General features: G+C 38.7%; 1 protein-coding gene and 1 long non-coding RNA gene across 2 annotated transcripts in view; both read left to right on the plus strand.

Moving 5' to 3' along the window:
* The window catches only part of NISCH (nischarin), a 29,155-nt gene extending 18,683 nt beyond the window's left edge, over window positions 1-10,472 (plus strand). The window contains exons 13-21 of the mRNA XM_023935497.2: window positions 116-224; window positions 2,782-2,903; window positions 3,738-3,793; window positions 4,283-5,599; window positions 6,009-6,183; window positions 7,351-7,504; window positions 7,937-8,065; window positions 8,437-8,598; window positions 9,077-10,472. Of these exons, the coding sequence (XP_023791265.2) occupies window positions 116-224; window positions 2,782-2,903; window positions 3,738-3,793; window positions 4,283-5,599; window positions 6,009-6,183; window positions 7,351-7,504; window positions 7,937-8,065; window positions 8,437-8,598; window positions 9,077-9,705 (2,853 nt within the window). The 3' untranslated portion in view covers window positions 9,706-10,472. The remainder of the gene's footprint in view (window positions 1-115; window positions 225-2,781; window positions 2,904-3,737; window positions 3,794-4,282; window positions 5,600-6,008; window positions 6,184-7,350; window positions 7,505-7,936; window positions 8,066-8,436; window positions 8,599-9,076) is intronic.
* Window positions 10,473-10,518: 46 nt separating this feature from the next.
* On the plus strand, window positions 10,519-16,933 carry LOC147651025 (uncharacterized). The gene is made up of 3 exons (XR_015274853.1): window positions 10,519-10,707; window positions 11,166-11,348; window positions 16,866-16,933. It is a non-coding gene; the product is annotated as an uncharacterized LOC147651025 (long non-coding RNA).
* The last annotated feature ends 165 nt before the right edge of the window (window positions 16,934-17,098 follow it).

The raw sequence follows: 17,098 nt of genomic DNA on the forward strand, positions 1-17,098 counted from the left end.
TACTTTCCTTTTACTAAAATTGAGAAAGCTTGTGTAGACTTATTTTAGCTCAGGATCTCATGTGTCCTGTGTATTTAGATTTTTTTCTTTAATTGCTGCATACTTTCTTTATTAGATCAGTGAGGACTCCAGGCTCACTGCTGCCAGCTCCAAATCAAACTGTTCTTCTCTTACTGTTCGTCCTTCCTCTCCCTCTCTGCCTCGTCCTGTCAGCTCCAGCCAAGGTAATCATGTATGTATCGTGCTGCTGGGCTGAGCCTCTTGGTTCTGCTTTTCTAAGCTGCATTGATATACATGAATATTATGTGCATGGATTTAGAGCTTTAAAGACAAGCACAAAGGCCTGGTAGAATTGGCTTTGACAGTTATATGGAATGTGACTCAACAAAACTGACCTGGAGTTCCCAGTAGTGGTAAATACCTGGAGTGAGAGGTTGGGTACAGGACTTTTTACTGTATCATTCTGCAGAGGACTAGATGTCATTCCCAGGTTTAGAGTCATGCCTTAATGGAAAACTGTGGCATACAGAGACATGCTTTAAAATTGCTTCTTTTACCCATTCTTGGTCTGCAAAATGTAAGCTCAAGAAGCATATGTTCCATTAGTGCTTTTTGCAAGAGCTGCACTTCTGTCACACCAGGGGGAAGATAGAGAAAGGAGATGAGTAAAAGACACCTATGAGATTTGTGTTCTGGCTGAGCTGGTGATTTCAGCACATCTGTTGTGCTCTACAGTACCTGCTGACCTCACCTCAAGTGTTTTTTTACTGTATGTTTCAAATGAATGTTGCATTAGGAACTTAGAATGACTTAACTTTCCTCTTTAGCCCATAGAACTGACTTACGTGAATATTGTGACTGAGAAAAAGAGAGAAAAGTACTTTCTGTTTTTGGCTTTTGTTTGATTGAAAAGTGCAGTAGAATTGCACAGTGAGAAAAGACTTCATACCCATTTAAAAGAGCAGGGATTATCTTCTCAATTTCTTGGGGTGGCACAGCTTCCTCTTACCATTAATTGGTGGATTGGTGGGTAAGGCAGAGAAACATCCCTGAGGAGCTTGATATTTGGAAATAGTCCATTGCTGTGACTTCTGAGGTTGCTACGTTCACTCTAGAAAAATGAAACTGTTCTGACAGGATTTGATTAAGGGGCAGACACTTTGATACAGATTTAGTTGCTATTTATGTATTTTGCCTTTGTAGTCCTAGATAATTTTTCATCTGCAGAAAAAATGCCAGTTTTTCCAAAATCAAGCCAATGCTTGCTTTAAAATACTAAGCGCTTGACAAACTGTCTCAGTCCTGAGACAGCAGGACAACCTGCAGTTTTATACAGGACTTGCTGTAAAAATGCAACCCCTGGGACTGTTTAAATTATTTATCAGTAGATTTTTTTCTACTACAGTAAATGTCTAGGAGCAAACAAATCTTGGGAGAAAAGAAAATACAGTTGTTTTCTAAAGGACTTAGGAGTTCTATAGAGTGATATAAGATTCAAGGTTTATTTACTGTAGTCCTTTTCCATAAGATTCCTTCAGTAAAATTTTGGGGAAGGCTTTTATAAATAATGGGAAAATGAGGACTGTGCAGGCTGTTTCTTAGCTTCAAAAATAAAAATTGATTATTTGCTACATATCTAACTGTTAAAAATTGTTTTCAAAGTACCAGTTTTGAGAAATCTATTTTTTTAAAAAATGGAAATATGCTAAGCAATTAGTTTCACTGTTAGACCTTAAGTCATGAATAATGGAATTAATTTCCTGATATGCTATTTCTATGAATTGTTTTCTCTGCATTTTCTAGACACCATCTGTTTCCGTGACATATTATTCATACTAAATGTCATTGGGAAATGGCTTATGGAAAAAGATTAAATATTTATATAGGAAACAGAAAATCAAAAATAATGCTGTCATCTTCTGGTTTTCCTGTCAATTTGAGTTTCCTTCTTGCTAACACAGTATTTTGTTCAAGTAATAAATGCCTCTTGTGTTTCCTCTGACCATGAGATGTCTTGATGCAATCTGCTGAACATCATCAATCCAGAAAGATACATACAGGAGTTTTTATGCTCAAGCCAGAAACATGTCCACACTGTCATTTTGTTGATTATTTGAATATTTAAATACTTGAGCTGGCTGGCTCAGTGGCAATACTGAAAATTGATTTGCTCTGTAGTGTCAGTTTGGTGCTCTGAATATCAAACTGGCAAAAAGTCAAACATCCCTGAGAATGTTGCATTTTATTCACTCATAAGATTTTACTGATGATTCAGCTTTGAACCCTTGAAAAAGGTTCCAAATAAGGTGAGATTATATCTTAAGTGGCATTTGAGAGACCAGAGCTCCTCAATCTGGTTAAAGGTTGTACACGGATATTACAGATACTGTTCACTTGAAGCTTGCAGAAATTTGGGACTGTGCTACAAAGTTCATGAAGAATGGTCTGCCACCCTAGCAGCTGACTAGTTCTGTTAAAACTGAGTTATGTGAAGATTTCTTACACCAGAATTTGATATTCAGATTGATTGTTAGTTTGAGAAAGAAGCTGAAGCAGTCTGTAATGCAGCCTTCAGTTACTACTTTGATTAAACTAAAATTCTGCTTGTTTTTTTTTTCCTGGCTATTGTATGAAAATATCCTTTAGATTTAATGATTTATGATTTAATGATTTATGACTAGATCTTGATTATACATTTTTAATTCAACTTGATTGGCAGATATTAGACATTTATTTTTGTTTTACTTTAGTGCTTTAAAGAGCTGTTTATATTTGTTCTAGAAATAATTTGTGAAGAAACAGTCCTAGCCAGCAGTTTTTTGCAATCCAGTGGTTCGACTCCTACAGACCATACAGTTCCCCAGAGATGCTTTGAAATACCAGACTCCAGATGTAAAATTCAGGTAATTGCCACACTTCTGTTTATATTATAGGGGTTTTTTTAAAGGTCTTGCAAAATGTCTTCTGATGTTAAACTTAGATTATCATAGTAATCCATAGTAAAATTTTTTTTTGGTTCTGAGAGCTATTTAAATGGAAATGGAAGCAACCTCAAATTTGATTCAAGAGGGTTTGGCAGCATATAAATCAAATGCAGAATCCAAGTTTACCAGAGTTACAGAGAATTGTTGCCACTATGGCTTTGAGATGTTTATCCAGTACTAGTATAACATCATTTAATAGCCATTTAGATGCTGTGTAAGAATTGTCTTATATTATAGTATCAGTTTTTGAAAGGAGATTCTCTTGCTGCTAGAGTGGAAAAACTCTGTCAATGGCCTTAATTTATCTTCTTCAATCTCTTCCTGTCTGATAACTTCTGGTTTGTGATTTCATTTGTGGTATTTGAAGCACTCTTCATATGCATGGCTTCAAGGAATAAGACAGCAAGACTTGGGGGTTTTTCTTCCTTTTCTGCCAGTGTACTTGGTCTTTGTCAGGTTCCTTTACCGTTTTGCTTCATATTACACTAATTCAGAAAAAGTTTGTAGAGTGCTGAAATGCCTAGGTCACAGGTTGGGTCTTTTCTCAGGTCAGCAGCAGAGTTCATCCTTCTTCTGCCATAGTTGAATGCCCAGTATTGAAACAGTATTTGTGGGTCCTCAAGGGGTGGCTGTTAAGCTGCCTGTGAGCACAGCAGGACTTTAAAAAACATGACCCAGCATTAACTTTGCTTCTCATGTGTGCTGAACTCTTGAGTACTTGCCAGCTTCTTGATGTTACTTTCTTCTCCTTAGGCATCTGCTTCTTTATTGGCTTCAAGCAAGGAGTATGGTGGTGGTCATCATGGGTGGTAAGCTACATAAATAAATTCTGGTTTAAATCCTAGTTAGCTTTTGGGTAATAACATGGATACTGTTTTCTTAAACCCAGCCTTTAAGGCAAAACAGTCTCTTTCATTGTGTTCTGCATCTGATTTTTTAATCCAAAATATGGTTTGAAGTGTTTTTAACCTTTGAACCCTGGAATGCAGTTGGTGATTTCAAAACCAGCAATAGCTGTATTGTCTAGTCCTTTAGCTCATGAGGTTGTGCTTACTGAGGATGGGAAAAGAAAGAGGAATTAAACATTTTAGTTTTTACTTTCTATAGAATTATACACTACCAGCCTTTAAAATCAATGGCTGTGCAGTACAAAGATGTTCTACAGAATTATACTGATTTAACTCTATTAACAAGAGCAAATATCAAAGTTCTGAGAAGCAGCAGCATGAATTGTAGGTAGCCATAACTGTTTTTAAACTCAAGTTTGTACTTACTGTGTCTTCTTTTCTCTTTTGAAGTTTGGAGAGTTCAAAGGAAGAACACTGTGCAGTGCCTGATCCCTGTAATACCATCATCTTGCCTTTTAATTGTATGTCCTACACTGCCACCAACCAAGACTTTATCCAGCACCTTTCTGCCTCAATAGTGCAGGCTGTGCAGAAATCTGCCTCCTCCCTCACAGAGCATAAAGGAAGCCCTGCTGGTAATTCCACAACCACAGACAAAGAAGATGGATATTTTGAAATGGGACTTCATGAAGGAGATCAGACTTTTGAGTTCAACACTACTTCAGATACTCAATCATCTGACAACATAGCAGTGGAGAGTGTTGACATAGTCAAAACTCTCTGGAGTTTTTCAATTCACATTCATAAAGGACTCAGACAGTTTGCTTCCTGTTTGGTTTTGACCGATGAGATGCTAGCTGTGTTTGAGATTCCTCATCAGGAATTGAGAGGAAATTGCCAGCACATCCCTTCTGCCTTGAAATTAACACTGTGTTTTCCCTACACTGATCTAATGGAATTTGGCTTTCTCCTGCCAGAAATCTGTTTAACTCTGAAGCTGAAAAACAATGACCACTGCTTGTTTATTGTTTCAGACTCCCAGAACCTTCAAGACTTTTATTCCTGTTTACAAACGTGTTGCTCTCAACACTACTCATCAGTGTTACCAAGCTCCACATGGTACTGTAGAAAAGCAAATCTCCAAGAATTTCTCTGTCAGCTTATGGAATTGAATTGCATTTCAGCAGAAGATGTTGAAATTAAAGGTTGTTTCCCAACATATCTTGTTTATGGGAATAAAACCAATGTTCAGAAAGTCTTGCATCAACCAGAGGCAGCTGGCAATAACAAGGAATGGTCAAAGAATGCTTTGTGTTCTGCACTTTATTCTTCAGTATATAAATCTTCTGACCAGAGTCCCTGTGTGGTCCATCCATGTTGGATATTTCTAACACCCCAGCATTTGTACATAGTAAAGGTGGATTTCAGTTTACTGCCAGGTAAATGGGTAGGCACAGAAGAGTTGGGAAGTGTTTTTAAGCTGAATAGAATTCCATTAGCATCACTTGTGCTGCATCCAACTCATGGTGCCACCCAGCAGAAGGGTTCATTTTTGGATGGACATGTGCTGGAGTTGCTTGTTGGATACAGATTTGTTACAGCAGTGTTTGTTCTACCTCATGAGAAATTCCACTTCCTAAGAGTCTACAGCCTTTTAAGAACACTCCTGCAGGATGTTAAGACTATTATTATTTTCAAAGCTTCAAGCAAATCAGATGCTGTAAGAAATCATCTTGTGGAGGCAAACAGACACGGTCAGGCAGCCAGGTAATGATTCCTGTGACAGGTTTCTTGCACAGTGCTTGACATGGCCTGACCTCTGTGTTTGCTGCTGTTGTGATTGGGTTTGGACTGTTGCATTGGTGAAATACCTATGCACTGTGCTAGTCTGGAGGAAGTGTGAATGGTTATCCGACTGTAGCAGTCTACCTCTTTTTTCTGTTTTCTTGCTGCAGCATAAAATGTAATTTCTGATGGAAGGAAACTTCCTATTTCATGTGCCTGCAGGCTGAGGTCATGGCAGGTTGACAGCTAGGCTGAAGCTAAAAGTAATTTAAACTGTTAAAAGTGTAAGTTACCTGGTTTTAATTTTTGAATGAAATACAAATATTCTTGTAGAGGAAAAATCTGTGTAGATCTTTACATTTTGCTAATTTGTGTTCTGGGTCTTTTCTAGTTTTTGCAAGCCTCATCTGACACTGTCATCCTTATACCCATCTGAGTTTCTTATGCAGAAGATAACAGAAGACAACCAGATTCCTGTTCACCTTCATGTTTCTGTGTCTCTGCAGTACGTGGCTGGGCTGAAAGGAAGAGCCCTGGTTGAATTTTTCCATAGCAACATTGCAGAGGTATTGTGTCTACACCAAATGTACAAAAACTTGCTTTGTGACCTTTCTGTACTACACAGTATCTATAAAAACTTTATTGATCAAATTTAGCAACAAGAATTGGGTTCTAGGAAACCTGGAAGCATTTTGATCAAGAATCTGTGTGTTATTCCATTTGGGTTCCCTGCTACAGCAGTTTGGATCCTGCAAGGCATATTTTGCCATCAGGATCTGTGGTGCTGAACAGGAGAGCACACTAGTGTATGTCTTGAAGATGTGATTGCTCCAAAAGTGCTCCTCTTTAAAGAAACAAGTGGCTAAAGGAAAGATAATAACAGGAATTAAATTATTTTGGGATGGTTCTTAACTAAATCAATAAATAAGTGTTCTGACTTGTTTTTGTAATACAGTGCATGACTGCAGGTACTCCAGAAACATGAACAGATAAACCTGATTTCTGAAAAACATTAAAATATATCTGGGAAACATACTGAAACGCAAAAATATTACCCAACATTTATGATGTGGCTTTTTGAGTGATAAATCACTGTGATCTGAGTACAAATGTCAATTGAAAAGCTTGAGAAATAGATAAATTTTATTATTCCCTTACCTCTCTTCCAAATGTTTTAAGTGAGCACAAGCTGTGCTTCTCTTTTTACATCAGGATCAGGAGAAGCTGACAAAAAAAGCAGGTGACTCATTTAAGGGTTCACAATAAGCCCATCAAGTTAGAAGCTGGGAAGATGCTGAGTTAGAACAGCAGCTATAGTGGCAAGCTGTGCTCCTGTCCTCTCTCCAGGGTGGTTGAATCCAACCCTTAGGAGCACCTGAAGGCTCAACAGATTTGAGGTTTGGGAGGCCACTGCTCAGCTGGTGATTGAAGTTTTGTCTGCAGTAAAAAGTCTTTCTCATAAATGAGATGTTTTTCTGTTTTTTTCTGATTTTGGTCAGAAAACAAGGAATAATTTGCTTATAACAGAAAAATAATTATATAAACACAAGATGTTTTCAGTGGCTGCCATTGTAGCTCCATTTAGCAGCTTTGAGGTGAACTACCTCTCTTTGACCAGAGCATGTTCAGATGCTTAAGATTTTGAAGTTGTTTCTCTGGGGGTCTAAAGTTGCCTCTAAGGTGATGAAACTATCTGAAATATAAAGGTTTATGAAATAAAATTTGCATCTTAGGTGGAAAATGAAGAGTTGAGACACCTCATGTGGTCTTCAGTTCTGTTTTACAAGACTCCCAATGTGGAAGTGATGGCTTGTGTACTTCTCTCAACAAAAGCTATTTACTTTCTGTTGGATGATTCTTTCATTCATGCAGATGAGCACCAGTCAGGTAAAACAGTTACTCTGATCCTTTAACCACGTTACCAACTTAATCCCTCTCCGTGTGTTTGTCCTCAGTCTAAGTACCAATTTTGGTCATTATTCTTGGTTAAATCTCCTAGTTGAAAGGGGTCAGTACTTGCACAAGGCTTTTATGTTAAAAAAAAAACAGTGTCTTGAGTCATGTCTGCTTCTCAGACAAACCTTTTAGCTGCCATTGGATCCATGCTTTTCTCTGATGTCATTTCATAGTCCCTTTCATAACAAAAATGGTAACTGAAGGGTAATGAACCTCATGGTGGGCACTCAGTTAAAGTATGTTATTTTTCTTAATTTCTTTCTCCAAGTATGAGATAAGTATTAATTATAATATAAAAATTATGCTTATGGACAGAACAAGCTTTTTATTTTGACCTTTTTATCATATACACTTCTTTAACAGATTTTTGGAACAAAGAAAACTCAGACTGTGAAAACAGTTCTTTCCACCTCTCTTGCTGCTTTGTGCTAAAACTTAATGACCTGCAGTCAGTAAATGTTGGCCTGTTTGACCAATACTTCCGAATTACTGGTGAGTCCATTTTGTGGTTTAAGTTTTTCCAGTTCTATTTTGTTCTAGTCTTTTTTAGATAGGTCCCTGTCTTTATTAGTAAGATAGAAGAGATGTTTTCTGTAGCTTCTTTTTCTTGAATCCCGAGAGTAGTATTTTAATCATAAGTATACATTGTATTGTGAATTAAGAGAAATTGTGTATTTTTTAGGGATTTGTAAGGATTCCATTGTTGTTTTCAAGAATTTGAAAGATTTCTGAATAATGATGTGTGTTTACAGGAGAAATAATCCTTTAAAAAAATCTTTTCTGAAGACAGTTGCATGTTGGTTCAAGAAATGGTGGTGCCACATACAGATCAGTGATTGAATTATGTTGTGTGTTCTCCTCAGGACATTCTGCAGATCACATCGTCACCTGCCTGACAAGAGACAGTTACAACACTCACACCTTCATACAGCAGCTTATGGCAGTCCTGTCACTGCTTGCACGCACTCCTTCACCTGAACCAGTAGATAAGGATTTCTACTCTGAATTTGGGAGTAAAAACACAGGTGAGTGGTCTTTTCTACATGTCATGACTTATTTAGGCATCATTCTTAAGGCTTCACCTAAACTGTACTGATTAAAAACTCTTTTGAGAGACATTTATGCATCAGTCATTTCCTATTTGATACTTTAACTGAACTCCCTGACTTTAATTCTCCTAGATATGCCTTATGTGAGCAGAATTGTTAAATGCATGTGAGAGTCTTGCACAAGTGAAGTTAGTGATGGCTTCTTGCATTCACCCTGGATTTACATGGTTAAAAATTTGCAGAAAAGTATGTTGGCAATGCAAGGACTCCAGCAGAGACCTGCAATCCAAAAAAATTATTCCAATATTGTTTATAAGCAAAAGCATGCATCAATTGATACAAAACTTAAATTCTTCTAGCTGCAGCCAGCTGTCAAGGGTTTTGTTTATCCTAGTACATTAAGAAAGTATTGTATAGCACTAAATACAGATATAATAATGTGTATTTCTTGCAGGAAAAATGGAGAATTATGAACTGATTCACTCTAGCAGAGTAAAATTTATTTATCCAAATGAAGAGGAAATTGGGGACCTTGCTTTTCTAGTGGCAGAGAAGATGGATGGTTTGACCAATCTTCCATCCCTCAACATCCTTCTGTATGTGTTGGCGTTTCAAGTAAATCACTTTGAAGGATCTGCTCAGAACACTAGTACACTTCAACCTAAGACACTGATATTGACCAGCTCTGATTTGTTCCTCTTTGATGAAGATTATATCAGTTACCCACTACCTGAATTTGCTAAGGAGCCACCAAAGAGAGACAAGTATCAGCTTGCAGATGGAAGACGAATCCGGGATTTAGATAGAGTACTCATGGGGTATCAGACATATCCTCAGGCCCTTACATTTGTGTTTGATGATGTTCAGAATCAGGACCTGATGCAGAATTTAACACTGGATCACTTTGGAGAAACTGATAGTGTTCCAAAGGGAAATTCCAAACAAGAGGGCAGCAGGAACAGAGAGATCCAGTGGTACATTTTTATCCCAAGTGCAGAAAGCAGGGAGAAATTAATTTCCTTGCTTGCAAGACAGTGGGAGATCCTGTGTGGTAGGGAATTGCCTTTGGAACTCACTGGGTAGTTACTGCACAGCCAAGTGATTTCAGTGTGTATCACAAGGTAAAGCACAGTATTTAAGTAGATAGCACCTGTCAAGTTCTCTTTGTTTTCATGAGGAGCTGACCTGGACTCCCTTGCTCCCTGGTGCAGTGAACATGTAATAGTACATAGAAATGTTCTGAAGTATTAACTGGGGACTGACCTTCTTGTACAGTCTATTTTTTATGCAATACTATATAGTGGGGGAAAAAACCCATGAGACATCCTGGGAAACTGTATGGAAAATTTAAGGAGTCAACACTAGATATTCTGTCGTCTGGGGCTGTTAAGGTTTCCACTATTTTTCTGTATATATCAGTCTTGCTGTTCTATACAAATTCTAAAGTGTAAATAAGGGTAAATGCTTGTGTATGTTCAAGTGCAATGTTCTTTGTACAAGAAGTATTTTGGGTATGCTGCTAATGCTCATTATTTAATGATCTTACAATTTTACATATGTTTTTCTTTGAAGCCAAGTGTAATTATTTGCTGCCAATCACAAACTTAACAGTAAAATTTGAGCCACATGCAAGTAACAAATTTTCATATGAAACTATTTTCACAGGCATTCATTTTCCTTATTCAAGGACAAAAGAGCTTGGTAAAGATCCCCTCAGATTGTCTTGAAAGTGGAAATACCCAATGTGGGTATATCAGCATTTTGTCAGCAAATAATAGATTTGTATCTCTGAACACAAAGTCTTTCTTTTGCCTATCTTGTCAATACAAATAAAGTGTAATTTGACAGTTTTCTTTTGGCCTTGTCTTTGTTCAAGTTTATATCTTGTGTTTCCAGGATACCATATGGCAGTTCAGCAGCACACATTCTGTTCCTAGAGTGCATTGTAAAGCATGAAATGTGCAGCAAGATGAAAGAAGAAAATAGTTCATTCTACTATAACAACATTGTTAGTCCAGAAATACAGCTGAGTCATGGAAACTGAGGATCTGCAGCCTCTAAACACGATTTGAGGATTTATTTCAAGTACTTTTGCTTATCTATTAGATATTAGGGGTTTTCTTTCTAAGCTGTCATGTTTAACTTAATGGTTACTGTGCCCAACGAGTTTTAGCCTCCCTCATGACAGTAAATTCCCTACTCACTATTATGGAAACAGATATTGGGACTTTGAGAAATAATGTTCTATATCCAATGGGATTGAGAAGGGAAGAACAGTTTTGATACTTAAGAGGCAACTGATGCTGCTTAAAACTGGTGCCCCTTAAACACATAGAGAAACCTGGGTTGTAAGAGACCTCTGGAGGTCCAACAGCTAAGCTTTAAACAGGGCAGTCTTTAAACAGATTGCTCAGGGCCTGGTCCAAACAAGTTACAAGTTTTCTCCAAGAATGGCAAGTCCACAGTGGTGTTAGGAATTCGGTGGTTTCACAGAGTATTTTTCCATGCTGTTGCAGAGCTTGGCTGTGCTTTTTGAATTTCAGAAGCCGGGAATGTTGCAGTCAGTGCAAGGATGACAAAGACAGAGGCAGCCAATTTTCAGGATGCAGTGGAGTTTCTTAAGCAAGCAGAGATGAGGAGCATAACTGGAGTGCAGTTCTGCTCCCAGTTGTGGCTTCCCAGAGGAAGCCTAACTCCTTGAGCTTAGACTGAACTGAACAATTAAGGTAGGCTCTTGGAGAAAGCTAAATTTTACTGTACTTTAGATCTCTTCTATTCTCTGAAAACTCAAGGTTGCTTATGTTCACTTAAGCTTAATTATCATTGGGAAGAAAAAGCTAATTTCTAAATTAAACATCCTAGGAATAAAGTAATTAAAAGAAATCGTAGGTCTTCACTAGTTCTTTCTGAAGTAGCTCTGTTAATCACTTATTAATAACTGTGCAAGGCAACACTTGAGGAGCCTGTGAAAACTTAAAACAGTCTGATTTTCAAAAGCATTTGAGGGCTTACCAGATGGACAAGTGCATTTATAGATGACTACAAAGGAAATCTCTAAGGAGTCCTCCGGAGCTGCCTGGGATTTGAGCCAACATGGACAGATCTATCTCTCCTATGAGCGTTATACTTGTCCTTGCTTCTCAGTAAGTCAGCCCTGCTTCCATCTTATAAATAAGGGCAGTTCTGGGGGGTGCCCTGTGCATGAGACAGACATGAGTTCTGTTTTAAGCATCGTCTGTGAAACCCAACTGTTTAAAGGTATTTTAATACAGTAGTGGGCATCAGAGAATCTTATATTAGAGGAAGCAGGGATAACCCTGCTATATACTTTGAACAGGTAAGGCCTCTTTTTCATATTTTATTTTTCATATTTTTTCATATTTTATTGCAGAAAACATACATCTCTAGTTAAACTTGAAATTCTTTTTAAGTTCACAGCTGTTTAAAGCATAGAGTCTGTCCCTTTGGATTAGATTATTAATCCAGGAAATAGCTGCAACTCCTTCTTGCTATCTTGGTAAGCACTGATCACATTTTAAGATTAATGAAATGTTCAGTACATACTGCAGTATGTTTTGATTCTTCCATTAACTATCTTACTTGTGGTGCTATCAGAATTGTTTCTTTTCAGGGAATTTTTTCAATATATCATCTTTTATACTCTCCTAAGTAGAGCATGTGCTATATAAAGCTTTTTCCCTGGTACTTAACCTGTTTTTTCATTTTTACCTGGAAAAAAAAACTAGAAAAGACAGCCCAACCAAACCTCAAACAAGAAATCCCCCTCTCTCCTGCTGCCAGATATCTGATCCCTTGCTGCTTTTTAGAATCACAGAATGGTTTGTGTTGCAATGGACTTTAAAGATCATCTCATTCCAACCCCCCTTCATGGGCAGGGTTGCCACCTACTTGGATCAATTTTCCATGGGCTCCATCCAGCCTGGCCATGGACACTTCCAGGGGTGGGGCATCCACAGCATCTCTGGGCCACCTGTGCCAGGGCCTCTGAGTAAAGAATTCCTAATACCTAATCTAAATCTCTTCTTTTTAATTAAAAAACATTCCCCATGGTTGTATCACTGCTGAGGTATGAAGTCCCTCATTAAAAAATCCTTTAAGTACTGATATAGCTGCAGTGAGCTCTCTCTGGACCTGCTTTTTTCCAGCTTGAACAGCTCAAACTCTCCCAACCAATTTCCAGAGGAGAGATGCTCTGTGTTAGAACCTGCTGGAGTCAGTGCTTTGTGGGTGTGCATTTCTGTTCATTTAAGTGCAATATTAAGCTGAAAAATTTTATAAACTGTCATTCTTCAGTGCCAACCTGCTGTCTTTGTCTAATTTTAATGTAGTCTTTTGTTCTTAAATACAAAGAATACAGGAATTTAAGTGAGGTTTTCTTGAAAATGTACAATCATTCATCTTGAAACTAAACTGATTGCTTCAGCTCATGAAGGTTTCCCAGAACCTTCCACATTTAATTTCTACTGAAAGCTCTGCAGAATGAAGTCACTGTCAACGGCTGAGCTCACATAGAATAGTCTTGATTTCTTCCTCTATTTTTGCAAGAGCACTACAAAGCCCTGCAGGCATGTTTATCTTTAGTAACCCTTTGTACTCAATTTCTTTCCAGCTTCCAACCCTTGTGCAATACTAAGACCATACCTGAGTAGCTGAAGGTTATGACCAGAAACACCCAGAGGCAAGTGGGGAGACCTTTATCCAGAAAGTGTCTCCTGAACTCTCAAACCTCTGTGTTCCAGCTTTGAGCTGATGTAGATTTTTTGCTACCATAGGAAGACCCAGGCAATTATGTTTGTTCAGTGTCATCTGCCAAGGATCTGCCCAAAGCTTTTTAAACTCCCCTTGTATTGCAATTAAAAAAGTGTAAATGAACCTCATTAGAAAGGAAAGTAAATGAGATGCTGACCTGGGCTACACTGTTTTCTCTGCAGGAAGAAATGACAGTGTGATCTACATCCTGTCTGTCTATTCTTGTGCTGCTTTAAAAAACTCTGATCTGCCTGGCTGTGAATGTACTGCAGTCATGTATTTCCATCAGCCCCTCTGGCTTTTCTTCTTGTTCTTACCAGCCTTGATAATGAGGTGGGTTTTCTTAATTAATGTAACACAAAGTGCTGCTGAATCTCACTTGCGTTCTGATCAGAAAGTTTACTTCTGCAGTACTAATCTTCAAACAAACCAAATCTTAGGCAGAAAAGCAACAGCATGAGGAAAAACTGTGGCTCAGAGCAGGATATAAGCTTCTGTTTCTTGATGTCCACCTGATAATTAAGGGCATTTAGTAACTTGGAAAGCTGAAATTTGATGTGGAGAAAGGGAGGATGTCAAATTCATTAGACCCTAAAAAATGACTGGCCAACACTGGAAAAATCTACTGGAATAGGTGCACGAAGAGCACTACCCAGAGTTTAAAAGATGGACACCAAACCCTAGTGCTTCAAGTCTTCAGGGTCTCCAAGAGGGGATGGCAAGAACTCCTAGCATCTCTGAAGTTGCTGAAATTGCAGAGCTAGCAGGATTCTGACTCCCATCTCCATCTGTTCTCAGGCAGACATTCAGAGCTGTCCTTGGCAAACTGTTGGCTACAGCTTGAGTCAAGGACATTGTAGGCCCTTTCTCTCCCTTATAGACAACAGGACCCGAAGAATCAGCAGCACTTCATGGGAGACCTCACTGCCTTTGCCATTGTGCCCCTGTCAGAAGGTACTGAGTTTCAGTAGCTCAGCTATTGAACTATTGAAATAGAGTTTTACCCAGAATTCTAATTAATATTGGATAGCTGTGGAGAATTTAGATTCTGACCTTCCAGTACAATCCCAGAGTGCTGCTTAATGAATGGAAAACGTACAAAACTAAAACCAAGAGATGGGAAAATGTTGCTGGTTTTCACTGCAGCAGAACATGTAAAGGAACTAAGAGTCAAGAGAAAGTGATAGGCCAGAGTTAAAGCATTTATTTACTGACATTGGTACTGCTGCCTATGGACATTTTGGAATAACATAATGTGAGCAACTACAACAATTTCTTTCTGAATTGTGCCCAAGCAGCTCTACCTGTCTTCTTGGAATTGGGCTACTGCATCTGTGTGAGAAAGAAGAGGATAAACAAACTCCTACTCTCTGTGCAGTCCTTGCAGGTTTTTTTTTGTTTTTATGAGCAACCCTTAAAATTCCTGTTCATTCCAACTTGCCTAGAGGAAAGAAAAACTAGGATTGTGTCTTTGCATCTTCACCAGGACCCTGAGGGTTCAGCTGGCCCCCTGACAGAGCACTATTGGCTTGGCTGTTTAATCCTTTTCAGACTCACAGCCTTCTTACACCCTTACAATTCAGAGCAAAGGGACTTAATGTCCTTTCTCAGCTTTACCAGAAGTGCAGAACAAGAGTCCATTTCTCTTTGTGGATGTAACCAAATGGGCAGTTCTCAGAGAAGCTGTGTCGCAAGGTGGACTGGATGGCAAATCACTTGCCTTGTCTCTGTATTTTCTAAACAAAAGATTTCAGTAGCAGGAAATTGCCCAATCTGGTCAGAGCTGCACACACTTCACAGAGCAGAGCTGGTGACCCAGCATTTTAGAACATAATGTGTGGCACAGGCAGGGAGTCTGGGAGGTTTTGTAGCCTCATCCTTTGCGTTTATCCAGGTGGGAATTTGGTGTATTTTCCTGTGCAGGCTGAGTAATTTTTGCCAGCAGCTTCTCAACTTTAAATGCTAATGTATACACAAAAAAAAAAAGCCAGGTCTTAGATAAGTTGTTTTAGAGGACCCAGCTTGTCATTGATGCATAAAGAAAAAGAGAGGGCATTTTTCCCTGAGGGAGAAAAATCCTGAGCATTCCTGCTGCCAACAATCTGCTGATGATTGGGGAGACTGAGCCCAAAAGGTAATTTTAAGTGTTTTGTAGAAGGCACCTCAAAGAAGTCAGGGCCAGAATTTGAAGATGTTTCTGAGACCCATGTCTGTGACTTCTCCTGATAAATGAGCCACCTTCTGTTATGCACCTTGTTATGCCAAGACACACTTGGCAGATAAGTCAATCTCCATGCTTTCCAAAACAAATAAATGTCCATGTGTGAAACTTCACAGATAAACTCTCTGGCAGACAGTTGACAACTCCTACTGTATGTTTTAAAATTGGATTTGCACAATCCTATTTCAATCAAACATTAGCTAGGAAGTGAACAAAACCCTCCTGCCTGCACAGGGCTGTTTGTGTGTTCTGTCATCAGATCTTTACAAGTCTTGCCTAAATTTTTTCTTTTGATGAAGGCTCTCTGGCAGATCTCAGGATCTTGCTTTATGAGATTTTGGGGATTTGAAATACTTTGTAGAGATAGATGCTTCTGTACATGAATGAGTCTAATATTGAAATGAGTGGGGGAACTGGGGTTTCTATTTGTTGTTAGTTTTAAAGAATATTGGACAAAATACTGGAATCCAAAAATTGATTCAATGCATTTTGCCTCTAAGGCATAAAGTTTTATAGCTGTCATCTATGAGAAAATACATTTATCTGCCTAGGAGGAATCCATCTATCAGAAGAGAACAGAAACTGTGAGTGGAACAGTAATTTGGGTTTGTTAGGCTCATTTTTGCTTCCTGTGCTTTTTCTCTGCTGGTGTTGCCGTCTTTGGTGATACTGGCAACTGAACTGCTGCTGAGAGCACCTTGGCTTCTGAGCACTGAACATTATTAATGGCTCTTGGCCACTTATTAATTTAGAGGTGGTTGGTGTTTCACCTTCTTAATAGTTTCCAGAATCATGAAGATCTAAAGTTGTTGCAGATTTTGGTGTTCCAGGTCCAGCAGCAGTGTTCAGCAAAGTTTCCATTCTCTCAGAGCAGCTCATAAACAGTGGCTGCAGCACACACTGCTTATGCTGCTTGATCAGGAAAGCAATGTCTAATGACAGATGACCTTTTGATTTTTCAGTTTATGCTCTTCTGCTGTACAATGGCACTACTCACTGTTTGCACTTTCAGCCTGTGTATTGCTGTTGTATTGCTAGCCTTTAATTGAGGTGAGGTCAGATAAGGAAGCTGGCTGTGAACCTTTTGATGTTACTGTGAATCTGATTTATTTAATTCAGACAGGAATTTCACCAAGCATTTCTGTCCCTTCCTGGTTCCCCTGCAGTAGGTCAGATACATTAATGATAAGCAGCAGTGGAAAGCCCTGGAATCAGTTTTTGTGTGTCTTTTCTTGTCCTGTTCCATTTTCAGTGCTGAGCCATTTAGAAAACTGTCTGAAGACCCATTAAAGAAGCCAATGCATCTCCACGTGTCCCACAGTGAGCTATTTTCACCTTAAGAACTTACCAGCTACATGTGGATGCTGGCAACTTAATCCCTGTGTCATACAGCCAGCTCTTGGAAAACCCATCAACAGTCTTCACCATCCTTCTGGGGCAGCATGGAGCCAGAATGAAGAGCAGCCTCATTCTTGTGTTTCCATG

The sequence above is a fragment of the Cyanistes caeruleus genome, chromosome 11, assembly GCF_971803275.1.
Source record: "Cyanistes caeruleus chromosome 11, bCyaCae1.hap1.1, whole genome shotgun sequence".
Taxonomy (NCBI): Eukaryota; Metazoa; Chordata; class Aves; order Passeriformes; family Paridae; genus Cyanistes; species Cyanistes caeruleus.